The sequence below is a fragment of the Sceloporus undulatus genome, chromosome 1 (assembly GCF_019175285.1).
Source record: "Sceloporus undulatus isolate JIND9_A2432 ecotype Alabama chromosome 1, SceUnd_v1.1, whole genome shotgun sequence".
NCBI lineage: Eukaryota > Metazoa > Chordata > Lepidosauria > Squamata > Phrynosomatidae > Sceloporus > Sceloporus undulatus.
In genome coordinates this window covers 68204844-68218663 of record NC_056522.1, presented here as the reverse complement: position 1 = coordinate 68218663, position 13820 = coordinate 68204844, and the positions used below count along the sequence as shown (strand labels likewise).

General features: G+C 41.1%; 1 protein-coding gene across 3 annotated transcripts in view; it reads right to left on the bottom strand.

Annotated features, from left to right (window-relative positions):
* Nucleotides 1-13820, bottom strand: part of B3GALNT2 (beta-1,3-N-acetylgalactosaminyltransferase 2) — a 44184-nt gene that overhangs the window by 25955 nt on the left and 4409 nt on the right. For all 3 annotated transcript variants that reach the window (XM_042458762.1, XM_042458853.1, XM_042458675.1), the window contains exons 2-4: nt 5353-5500; nt 4551-4651; nt 3320-3513 (exon numbers count right to left, since the gene is read on the bottom strand). In XM_042458762.1, the coding sequence (XP_042314696.1) occupies nt 3320-3513; nt 4551-4651; nt 5353-5500 (443 nt within the window). The remainder of the gene's footprint in view (nt 1-3319; nt 3514-4550; nt 4652-5352; nt 5501-13820) is intronic.

Genomic DNA, 13820 nt, shown 5'->3' with positions numbered 1-13820 from the left:
CCTTGTAGCAACACCCCAGGGCTTAAGCCAGCTCAATCCACACTTCAGTATACCAATTTCTGAATAAAAATGACATATGCCTATGAAGCAAAGTATATTATAGCACTTGCCAGGTTCATGTTAAAAGTATGCAAATCAAACTACTTTAAATTTAGTCACAAACCTTCTGAGTCCAGGATATCTATCCTTCCTCCCTTCCTCTTTTCCTATACATACAACAATTCCTTCTTCTCAAAAAAGTACCGCAATGAAGATATATTTATCTCTCAATCCCACCCTTCATTCTCCCCTCCCCAGATCATGGCATCATATCAACTTTATCCTTTTCAATCAACATAAATATAAATTGTCTTCCAAACACTCCTTAGAGTAGAATAGCCCATCCTTGTGTTAATTATATTTTTAATTGCTAGATTTATATCTAACATCACACAACACTACATTATTTTTGAAACTCTGAAACTGGGTAAATTCTGGAGCAGGTGGGTGAAATTTCAACACTCATTTACCAGCCAACTGCCCTTTGTGATTACCACAAACTAGCCTAGAAGTCATCTGGTGCCTCAAGAGAACTGCTGTCATTTGTACTGGGGCACACACAGTGATGGCGAACCTATGGCACACATGCCAAAGGTGGCACTCAGAGCCCTGTCTGTGGGCACATGTGCCGTCAACCCAGCACAGAGTTTGCCAGAGTTTGTTACGAGAAAGCCAGAGGGACATGGCACTTTGCAATAAATAAGTGGGTTTTGGGTTACAGTTTGGGCACTCGGCCTCTAAAAGGTTCAACCATCACTGGATTAGAGCATGAGCCTCTCCTGAAACTTCTGGTTCTTTCTTCTGTTATCCAAACAACAAATATGCACAAGACTTCTGGGTAGGGGGGATCTGGCTGACAGAAGGCCAGAGGCAGTCACACATACAGAGCTGCCAGGATGAATGATGGAAACCTGGCCACACTGACTCATCTGGAGACATAGAAGGAAATGCATTAAAGTGGTAAAACCAATAAGTATGTCACACTGCTGAAAATTTTAATTATGCTAGGCAGTTGATAACCTCTGCTACTGAAATAATAAGTTCAGTTCAAACTCTGATTTATTATAGTCTCCAAAACTTTGCTAACCATAAAAAGGAAATAGGGAAAGCTGCTTTCCCTGTTACGATTTATGTCACAAGACAGCTCTCACAAATCTCTTCCATGCATTACAGCTATTATGTTGGAAATGTTTTATGCACTTGTCTACTAGACACTGGGACTGAAAATGAGAAGTGAATGTTATTATAGTGACTTTCCATTTTTATGCTGAAACATGCATGTTTGACAAAGCAGAACTGGCCAAGGCTAAAACAGTTGTCAGGAACTAGTTGAACTCTCTCCACAACTCAGTAAATCAGATTTCTGTGGATGATCAGCAAGCTTTATTTCTGAATTCGGAGAGATGTAGGTAGTAAGGCTTTCTGGAGACAACTAAAGGGTAAGCATAGATACATCAAACATAAGCATACCAAAAGCATTAGTCCCACTTTGAAAAATTGGAGGGCTCAATTTTTTCCTGTTCTCAAAACAATTGGTTCATCTTTAGTTGTATTTCCTTCTTTCTTAGCCCAACCTTGTCTAGTTGTTCTAACCATCACAGAAAGCTGATATCAGTAGCCTAACAAGCTGAGGGGGGGACCCTACAAATTTCTTTTACCAGCATTCAGCGAAGGCCAATTATTTCTCAAGCCCTTTATCTAAAGCCACATTAGACCGTATAGTTAACTTAATTAAATATATAAAACCATCTCACATTTAGCCAACTATATAGCCATTAACCAGAAGCCAACAACATAAGTTTACCAGCTTGTTTCACATAAATCTAATACACACTGCAGAAATAATCCAGTTTGAGACCGCTTTAACTGCCCTGGCTCAGTACTAGGGAATACTAGGAATTGCAGTTTATTGTGGCACCTGAGTTCTCTAACAGAGAAACCTAAACGTCCCACCACAGTTCCCAGAATTCCCTAGCACCAAGCCATAGGCCTCTTTATTAACAAAAGACAGACAGTTGCCAGAGGTCATTGTGCAATCACCTCCCTCAACACAGTGATAATTTAATTTCAAACTGCCCACAAAGCATATAGCTAGCATAAAACAACTACCTGATATCTTGCCCTTTCTACTTTTCTTTTTTGACACTGGTCTACCTCATACCTGCCCCAAGCCTAGCCTTTTCTAATTACCCTTAAATGTCAAAGAATCTTTTTAAAAAATCCAAGATTTCAAATTACTATAAGTTATCTAGTTCTCTAAGGAGCTGGCAACAATTAAATAAGATGGGCACTAGAGTAACACTGGCAGAAAACTTGGAATGAGTCGACTAAAGTCTATCTTAAGGATTATGGTAGGCAATAAGGTTAGCAAAAACAAAACAAAACAAAACACACCATTTTTTGCTGCCCCTATTGCAACGTCAAAGAACCACCCAGCAGAGCTGTTTCAAAGTGTCTGTTACAATCTGGTCCACAGGAAAAGTTAAGCCACTCAGCAGCATGCTATGAAGAATTTGCACACCAATTTGCAAATAAAACTGCTCAGATTAAGTCTGATTTGGACATTAGAGTTGCAACAGATCCAGTGGCCCTTGGACCTATTTGTCCAGTGTTGATGGATAGTTTTCAATTTATGCAGCCCAAGGATAAGGACAGGATCTTGGAAAGATGAAAGGTACTACAGTATATGTGTACTAAATCCTACCCCACCTGGCTTATTAAACAAGCTATAGGAGGACTATCTGAATGGGTAAGAGGAACAAGGCAGGATCCCAGAATGCCTGATCTCATTCAGCCAATTCCAATAGTGATGGCAGCAATGGCAGCAGGGTGTTCCCCAAAACTGCTCATCCTGCAGTCACCAAGTGGACAGATGTGCTCACAGCGAGGAAGGGCAGGAGAGAGCAACTGAATAGTTGGCTGAATAAGATCCAGGTTCTAGAGATGGAAGCAGTGGGAAGAGGAGAGGGGGACTGTTTTTTTGCTGTGCGGTTCTTGTATAGGCCAAGGCTGAAAACAGTTGCCAGTAGTTGTCACTGTCAGAGTTGGCTGCTTGCTCATCCTGCATTTGCCAGGTAGCCAAATATGCTTTCAATGAGGGAGGGCAGGAGAGAGCAGCCCCATCACAGCCACCATTGTTGGAGTTGGCTGAATGAGATGTGCATGTTGAAGTTCACTCTTCACATGTATGTGTAACTTCTCTGCATTCTATGCTTTACTTTTACTTGCCTTAAAGCTTTCAGATTTAGTTCAACCTGTTAAGATAACGACAGTAGCATACCTCCTGTTCTGCCTGGTATAGTTTCACTGTGATGTTTCTCTGGAATCCTACACCCTTAGCATCATAGAACACCCCAAGACTTGTGATGACAATTGGGTAAAGGACTTTGAAATGCACACTGACAACTCTGTCTTCTGACAGCACTGAAGTATCATCCTCTGGCAAAGTGAATGCTTCAATTTCTTGATTCAGAACTGTACGAAAAGATTAACAAAGAATGTGGCATGAACCTAGGGCGAAAAGGCAATTGAAACTCAGTAACTCTAGAACATTTTTATTACACAAAGTATGAATGTATCCCTGTTAATTAACACCACTGGCAAGAATATCAGAACTCAGAAAAATTACTTTTTTCTGACAACTCCCCAAACCTCCATTATAATAGCTATGCTGACTGAGTGATTCTGGAAGCTGCAGTCTAACCTTTCCACAATGAATAATACAGGCAATTCTCAGTTAACAAAACCTCTGACAAAGAAGCTCATTTTTACAGAGTCTTTTTATGAGAGCCCAGCTTCTGCTTTTCTTGTTTTCTGTCTATCTGGAAATTTGTGCAGCATTGTCAGGGGATGATGGTAAAGGAGGGATGGAGAAAGACAGACTTTCAGTGCTAGATAGCAACATCATGTCTGCAATAAGCAGTGCAATACAGCTTGACCAGGGAAAGAATGGGATTCTACTCTAGCCAATCCTACTGTAACTGTGTGTGCTTATGTACAACAGGCAAGATAAACTTTGTCCAGAATCACATACTGAGCATGTATGAAGAGCAAAATAGAAACAGAAGGGAAAAGCAGATTAGCCTGCCTCAGCAGCTACCCTCGCATATTAAAAATGCATAGATCTGGAAATCCTAATCCCAGCATGCGTTATGGAAGAAGCTTTCAAGTGGTTTCTAGAAGGTTCAAAATACCTTTGTTTACTTACTCAAGGCTTATCTGATCTGGCTGTTTCATGTCACATGTACATAATGCTAGTTTTGAATAAAAAACTTTGCTGGAACATGAACTGTTTTTTCTTTTTGTGGTATAGGAACTTATCCCAATTATTTCCATGCAATTTCTACCTCTAGTACTAAAGTTCCTGTTTAAAAAGCAAAGCCCAGGAACACATCTACTTTGATAACCTCTACTTTCTAGGAGTTACTATGTTTGCAAGGACTAATTAACAACAAGGACACAGTAAATAATGAATAGTTCATGAAAACCTTTGAAAAGCTAGAAATTCTTACCTGGGTTAGTGATGTTCAGAAGTCTGCAAGAATAAGGATCTTCTCTGTCTTCCACGGGTACATCACATCCATGTGCACCGATTATAAACTTCACAAGGACACTAACATTGTATTAACAACATTTATTGATTTTTATTCCATCATATTTAGAACTTTTATTATAAGGACAAATGAAAATGTTTTCCCAAATTAGATTATTTAGAATGTATTATTAAGATTATATTATGTTGATAGGATAACCACAATACAATTTCTATCTTTTACAAAAGAATAAAAGGGGGGCAGGGGATACCTAGTTAAACAACTTTTCCAGTACTTCAGTTTCTCTAAGCTACTTAAAGAAGAGTGTGGCAGTTGCTCCTAATTGTTTACTTTACAGTAAAGCTAACGATCTATAGATTTCTCTCATAATAAAGCATTTACAGCTACAAATCTAACTAATTAAACATCAATAAAATTAGTGTGCAAATATATTCTAATCACTAATCTTGCTTTATTGCCAATATTGTGTAACAGTAGCAGATATCCTAATATGTAACAAATCAACATTCTGGAAAGTTCCAGCTAACCAAGGCGATACCAGGAGAAGCACAACAGGTTAAAAAAAATTAAACTTGTATCAAGACATTTCTTGTCACAGCATTCAGAAGCAGGAAACAAAAATTGCTGTAAACTATGTGGCTTTTTATAAAAAGTTATTTTAGTAATATCTTGAACTCTTCCCATTAAAAACATTGGAGACCTCATACATAAGCATGAATTCTAAGTCTGGAGTATCATTAGAGAGGGGGCTGGGAGTTACCGTTGACTAAGTCCGGGGTGTTGCTTCAAATGTCTGACCCAAGTGTTCCTTATAGCGTTCCGCAGCCCATCATTATGTCGTGCTGACAGCACCCCAACAATAACATCATAATGTTTCGGTTTCCAGTGAGGAAAGAAAGCCAATAGACCTAGGAAGGAGAAGCAAACAGTTCCTTATTACAAAGGCCAACAAATAAGTGTCACTGACAGGACACATCATTCAACCATTGGGATTTATTGGCTATTGTAAAAGTTCAATTCATAAGATTCAAAGGAAAGTTGGGGAAAGAGAAAATCTCTTTTGTCATTCAAGAACAGTTGGACACAGAATTAGCCAGCTGAGAGGAGGATGGAACCAGTTAGCTAAGGCATTAGCTAGGGTTCGATTCCCAGCTAAGCCATAAAAGCCAAAAGCCGGTGGCTTTTATGGCTTATCTCCCAGCCTCTGGGGAAGGCAATGGCAAATCTCTGCTAAACAAATCCTGCCAAGAAAACCCCATTATAGGGTTGCCTTAGGGTCGCCATAAGTCGGAAACGACTTGAAGGCACACAGCAACAACAACAACAAAAAGAGGAGCGAATGATGATAATTGATAATTAGGATTTTAGCCAGTTGAGAGGAAAGCTATTGAAGAAAGAGCAGTGAATTCACAGAAGGGTTAGGAAACCATACTAATGTGTCTGATTGAACTATTAATGGGAGTCGCTTGATTTTGTAATATGCTTAAAACCCCAGTGGAAAAAGTATAGCTCCAGGGCCAAATGTGGCCCACAAGGCTTTTTGGTAGATTTTGACCCTTCCACTCTTCCAGATGTTCTAAACCAGCAGTTCCCAACCTTTGTTGGGCCGCGACCCCCATTGCGGCCGAAAGTCCCACCCGGCGGCCTCCCTGATTGTTTGGGAGGCCAGGAAGGGGCGGGACTTCCGGCTGCCCACAAGCCCCAGCAGCCTTTGCGGTCAGAAATCCCGCCCCTTCCCGGCCTCCCAACCAATTAGGGAGGCTGCCAGTCAGGAAAAGGGGCGGGACGTCTGGCCACAAAGGCTGCTGGAAGCCCTTCCGCCTCCACCTCCTCTTCCTCACCCCTCTTCCTCTTCCTCCATACTAGCCAAGCCTGCTCTGGCCTGCCACAGCCACCATCACACGGAGCTTCCGCCACTGCTGCTGCAATAACAGTGGCAGCAGCAGCCCCGTGCAATGGCGGTGATGACAGCAGCCGTGTGGAGAACTAGGGGAAGGAGGCGGCGGTGGCAGCGGCACCTGTGGGGAGGAGGTGAGGAGGAGGAGGCAGCGGCAGCTCCATCCCCATCCCCACATGGTGGCGGCGCTGGCACCGGCACTCGCAGGGAAGAGAGGAGGAGGAGGAGGAGGAGGAGGCAGACCCAACCTGGCGACCCCCAAGAAAGGGTCGATCGATCCCTGAAGGGGCCACGACCCCAAGGTTGGGCACCCCTATTCTAAATTCTCCTTTTTCAGACCAGAAATGAAAATTGGCTGCAGGAATGTCCCTGGCCATGTACTATTTTAACATGTAAAACCCAGTTTTTCAAAATCAGACATTGACTTCCAGGCAATTCCATGGGGAAAGGGTATTTGCAGGCAACACAGCCCCTGAATGTTCCCATGAGCAGAAGAGTGGGCCCTGTCATAATTGTCAACCCCTGGTTTAAAGGAAATATTTTAAGAAAAAACGTTTCCCATTTTTTGCTGTATGACTGATGCCTAAACCAGTCTGTACACCTTTCTGGGTCTTGGCCAGAGACTTGTAGAGACACAGGTCCAAAACACACTGCAGAAATAATTCAGTTTGGGACAGCTTAAACTGCCCTGGCTCAGTGCTAGGGAATCCTGGGAATTGTAGATTATTGAGGAACTAGAGATTTATTGTGGCACCAGAGATATTATGATAGAGAAGGCTAAATGTCTCACAAAACTACAATTCCCAGAAACCCTAGCACTGAGCCAGGACAGTTAAAGTGGTCTCAATCTGGGTAACTTGTGCAGTGTGTTTTGGACTACAGAGACACACATTCCCATCACCTTATTTTCCTTTAGTCCAGCCCTTCTCAACCTTTTCCCCCTGGATAAACGTTTTAATTAATTTGCAGACCTCAGGGAAAGCCTGCATATGATTAATTTACAGCTCAAAAAGTTTATTTTATTTATATATATTTTTGTAGTCACAATCTGTCATATAACTCCTAGTGAGCTCTCAAAGAGCCCTATAGTTCCAAGGAACTCTGTCTGAGAAACTGCTTTAGTCAGCCTGGTGGTGGGTTCTGGAGAAGGTGTTCCAGTGTAAGGAAAAGCACTAGGGTTGGTGTCACCCAATGCAGTAACTTATGGTGTCACCTTCCCACCTTTGACCTCTTTCTATACCATGAAATACAGAATCCATAGTAATGTTTTTTGTACTAATGTACATTAGTAAAAATCATAATTCCCATATATCAATGTAATTGCAATAGTTGTGCTATAAACAATTTTGTTGTTGTTCTGTGCCTTTGAGTCATTTCTGACTTGTAACAACCCTAAGGCAAGCTTTTCATGGGGTTTTCTTGGCAATTTTTTTCAGAGTGGATTTGCCACGGCCATCCTCTGAGACTGAGAGTGTGTGACTTGCCCAAAGTTACCCAATAGGTTTCTCTGGCCAAGTTGGGATTTGAACCCATGCCTCCAGACTCATACGCCTCAAACAGATGGTCATTTCGGGGGCATGGTGTTTAGATGACGCATGCTCCCAAAGCAGCCAGAAAGCACACCCGTTCTAAGGGAGGAAAAGCCGGACTGAAAAGAAGTGGAAATAAACCGCTCCAGCCTGTGTATATATAAACTTCCCGAAACGAGACCAGTCCCATAGGAGCGCTCTATCCTAACCCTAATCCCTAAAGCTGCATATAAATGCACAGGTGCAGGTGTGCATTTAAAAAGGACGGAGCTGGCAGTTGAAGTGGCAATGGAAAAAAGAGAACGTGGGACACCTCCAGGTGCTATAAGTACAACATACACAAACCAGACAGTCCAAGATGGAGTATGGGGTGAAGGGGGAACGATCGTGCAGCACCAATGTTTTATTGAGCACACCTCTGCTGGTGGAGGGTCACAGGTGTGACTGTGTGCATGATCAAAGGGGGTGGCCATCCAATGGGAGGGCATCTAGATGGCAGGTGGTTGCCGGTAGTATAATTCTGCAATGGTGCACATGGGGGGGGGGGGGAACAGTTTTTAAAAAATTACCCAACAACACGGTTATACACCATGCCATACAGTTGTGGTGTGCACATGCAGTCTGCCTTGGGAGCAGGTGTTGCAGTCAGTGGGGTCTTGGCCTGCCCTCAGAAGAAACAGTTTCGGGCCACTCTTTCCTGCCCATCTGCTTGATCCCATAGTCCAACACTTAAATTGCTACACCAAACTGGCTCTTGACATAAACAGCTAACAAAATTAAAATTATACCTTTAAATTGCATATCATATACACATCCTAAATGTATTTACATTTACATAGTTTGTGGTTGAAGTGAAAATTTGGTAATTCTTCTTTCTTCTCCCACTGAATCTCACCTTACTCACACCATTTCTTCAGCAATTTAAAGAGACGCAGGCAAGTGCCACGGCCCATTTCTCCCCAAAGGCAGATGTTTGGGGAGCAGTGGTTATCACCTCCTTAGGGTGCAGCCCCCACTCCCTGATTGACCTAGTGTGAGTACAAGGCAATCTGGAGTTTCAGCACAAGTACTGTATGTTGGTTGGTGCTAAATGCAGGTCATTCAAATGTCAGCACAGGTAAAATGTTTTTAAAATGCTGACTCAGTATCTTAGTGGTGCAACATGCATATCTCCAATATTCTAAAATAACCACACAGCAGTAATGACCATCAAACATGACCAAAGAAAGATTTAATAAAGAAACAAGCTCAAACATGAGATATTTTGACCAGCATACTTTGTTGAAACATTTGTGTTGGATTTTACAAACCTATTATGGTAAATCTATTGTTTGACAGGACACTCATTATTTTGATCAATGCCCAAAATAATGTGTGTGTGTGTGTGTGTGTGCGCGCCCCCCATGCACAAACTACTTCAAGGCAGTAACTCCTTTGATATTAAACACTGCTTCAATTGTGCAAATATTCACAAACTTTTCAACAGGAATTAGTTAAATGACTTACAAGCTAAACAAGTAAAATTGTTTTTTTTTTTCAAATAAATGGGTATCTTAGGACCAGTACAGACAGGCCAAAATAAAGCTGCTTCGGGTCACTTTGGTGGTATGCTGTTTAAAAGAATCATTCAAACAGCATACTTCCAAAGTGACTCAAAGCGGTTTTATTTTGGCTTGTCTGTACTGGCTCTTAGATTGTGAGTAGGTAAGTGATAAGAGAAAATATCCCCTATTTTGGGAGGTTAAAGGAAAACAGCACTTTGTATCTGTGTATTGAATGAGAAACCGCCAATGAATGCCAGGTGCTATAGGCTATATTTCAGAGGAAGGAATTGGCAAACCACCTCTGAGTATTTCTTGCCTAAGAAAACTCACCATAACTTGGCAGGTTACTTGAAGGCATGCACACACACGTTTCTGACTTATTGTGATCCTAAGGCAACTCTAAGATTTGTTCAGGGGGTTTTGTCATTGCCATCCTCTTAGGCTGAGAGAGTGTGACTCACCCAATGGGGTTCCATGGCCAACTGGGGATTCAAACCCTAGCCTCAAAAGTTACAGTCAAACCAATACACCACAATCGCTCCAAAACTCACATGCTATATATATTTCCTACAGTCTCTGCCATGCATTTGTAGGATCACTATGCCAAAAAGGTTGATTAAAAATAAACCTGAACTAAACAAATTTTCTTTTAAAGTAAGGTGTTTTCTGTAATGCAATCAACATGGCAAGATTTCTATAACCAACAGGACAAGAGAGTATGCATCTATGACCTCTTTCTATAACGAAAATACTTAGATTTATATTTAGCACTGGCAACTGATATCGGTTTTCATCCCACTCTGCTTAATTTGAGAATAAATCCAAGAAAAACTCGATGACAAATCAACTAAATGCTAGGACAGTTTAGAACAATTCCATCACGTAAAGCATAAGAGGTAATTTCAGACATCTTATTTTAGCATCTCCCAAATGATCTACCAATTTACACTGCAATTTACACTGTGTGTTCTAGATATAACAGTCTGGTAATGTTCCACAATACCACTATCTTTGCTTTAGATTTATGCAAGTTATTCATCCGGAGCGTTTCAAGAATGGGACATTTTTAATTAAGAAAAATCACATGTAACCATATATTCATTTTAATGGGGACACACTCTTGCTATGACACAAGAAAATTAAGTGTTCCTAATCATTTGAGCACAAATGGCCTAAATACTGAACAGAATGAGCTGATGATATGAAGCCAAGAAGTGTTTTTCTTCAAGTTCAGCTCTGTGGGTGGAAATTTTATCAGCCTCCACTATGGATGTGGTTGTACAATTCTGATCACCAAACACATCACAGATTAGTCTTCAATCACTGCTGGAAAGCTTGGTGAAGGAAGCTCCAGTATTTCTTTCCATCTCATTGCTGGGGACGGACATTGATTGCTTCTGTAAATGGAGAGACAACGTGGAGAAATTCTTGTCTCACTATCCTGTTCCAAGCTGGAGAAGAATGCTGGAGCTTATAGTGTTTTAACTTTCTCAACCGTAAATTTTTATAGAAAATTAAACTGACAGCACTATGAACAAAACTGACCACCCAGCACTGGGGAACCAAGGCAGATAGGTTTTATAGTTGTTATTAGCATCACGGCCAAATGTTAAGAGCTGTTGAGTGGAGTAAAAGAGTAAACTTGTATTAGTGACCTTGTTGGATACTTGTTGCATTCCCTCTGCAATTGCAGTTTGAAGCTGGGAAAAGATATGAAGGCTGGGAATGGAATGAATGAGTGGATTTTTTCTCTATTGCTAAACTGCTTCTACAGTTATCATAGCTAATGATGAGTCATATTTGCCCATTTTGAACCCCCCTCTTTTTTTTTTTGCTTATGCATTGTTCAACTCTTGGAAAGCCATCTGTTATGGTGTTATGTGAACATAGAAGCCACCATGTGAAGGTGTCTCTCTGAACCTAGATTCCCCTCCACTCCTGCTGAGCTAGATGAAACCCCCCAAACCACCCCCCTATCTAAAATAAACCTCGCTGCTGCTACCACCTGATGAATTATCCTCTCTCATCCCAGCAATACATCAGGACTTTGCTGGGGAATTCCACAGATACTTTTCAGCTTAGGAAAAAAACTAGCCAAGCTAAGGTACATGAAAAGAAGTGCAAGGAGCAGCATACTTTAAAGAAAAATATTCTAATTAAAGGAGTTCTAGATTAGGATATGACTACATCAAGGACCAACTTATCCTTCAGGCACAAACAGAAAATCTAGGTTATAGAGTACAATCATTTCTGCCAAACCAATAAAACAAACCAAAAATCTAATGCCACTGACTGTTCCTAATCTTACTCACAGCTCAGATGGGATTTGTAGTCCTCTGTGTTTCTGGATAGCTGGGAGCCTGGACTCCATTGTCCAGCTCCACCAGCTTCCTCATGGTCTGTCTATGAGGGTCAGAGGCCATAGAAGCAGGTGGGCAGGCCCACGCAGTCTCGCAGACAGACTCAAAAAGGCAGACAAAATCCTCGTGTTGCATTCAGACTTGTTAAAGTTCTCTCTCAGAAGCATCTCGGAGGTTCGTGCTTCTACCCAACTCCCCATCTCATTGGTTAGTTGCCATCCCATCACCTGTGATGTAAACCTTAATTAAAATGTACCTCCCCCAACATTTAATTCTTTGTTATCTGGGAAGAAAGCTCTGATAAATGGAGGGACTTCCATTTATCACACCAGCTTCCATTGCCCTTATCTATTGGGGGGCACCTCACTCCAAGGCTTCTCATATGTCCAACAACAGGCATTTGATTGTCAACTGAGAGATAAGTCTGAGGAAAATTTGTTTCAGGGACCAGTTCTACCATAGGCTGAGAGAAATGCTAGATCTTATCAGAAAAAGGGATGGTTGCTTCCCTGCTGTGTACCAGCTGCTGCATCATTTACAATCTATAAAGCTTATGGTATAGCATAAGAACCCTTGGAGAGTCTTGGAGCTACACCCAATTTCAGAACAAGTTACCTTCCTAGAGAGGGCACAGTGGTTCATGCTTTCATTACTTTCTGATGAGACTACTGTAGTGCACTTTAGGAAAGACTGTCTTTAGAAGTGTTCAGAGGCTACAGCAAGAACAAAATGCAGTATTCTGCACTTCCAAACTGGGGAACCAAAGGCTTACAAAATAGGCTTCATAATGGAATCCATGGATCCCTTCTGCAGTGGTAACTGATTTGTTCCCAAATCTTGCAAAAATCACCTTTTCAACACTACATGGTCAGTCGACCATTATGAAAAAACTAGTTGCCAAGCATAAAGCACAACAACTTGATGGACATGTGTCACTGACCTAACATCACATTTCACTACAAATTCAGAAGGCAAGTAGATGATCACAGGTACAGTACATCCCTAGCATACCACACAGACATTTGCTACTACACATGATTTAACAGGAGCACAAGGGAATTGGAATCCAGCTCCCCAAACCACTTAAAGAGCAGATTTAATGAATAATTCACTCCTAGCTCTAGTTATTTTTTCAAGCTAAAATGCTAATTCACTACCAAGCAAGAAATGGGGCGGGGGAATATCTTATAGCCAAGCAAGATAATATCTAAATTTGCAGCTAGAGACACCAAAAAAGAAAAGCCACAGACAATCCAATAAAATTCACAAAAGATAGTAGTGAAATGAGACTTTGATCAAATCAATAAAACAGATATAACCGCATACTTTATCCTAAAAAAAATGCCCGCAGGCTACTTCAAAGCAGACCAAAGTGGTCAAAATGGCTTCTAGTCCCATAAACGCTTTTAAAGCTCTAAGAGCTAAGAAAGATAATACAACTGATAAGAATTGAGAAATTCTTTTTCAACAATTGAGCAGCAAATTCTAAGAAGTCAAAGCAGGAGAACTTTGCTCTATTGACATTAAATTGATAGCACCCTCAATAAAGCTAGCCATCTTGAACTGAGGGACAGAAGCAGAGGAAGTAACAAACTTGAGACAAAAACAGGATCAAAATACAATTTCAAAGACTCTTAATGCAGCACAAAAGATTCAGAGTAGGCTTGAAGAAGCTGAAGACATAAGCCACAGATTTATGTTACCCATTTATGGATTGGTATAATATGAAAACGATGGGATAAGAGAGCCTAATTAGCAGCTTCAATGAACTTTGTCTTGTCTTTTGGATTACCAGCATGACACCAGCTCTGGTACAGCAATCTCAAACGTATAGAGCAATCTAGAGACATTGCAATTATTGTATATACTTGACTATAAGTCAATCTCATATATAAGTC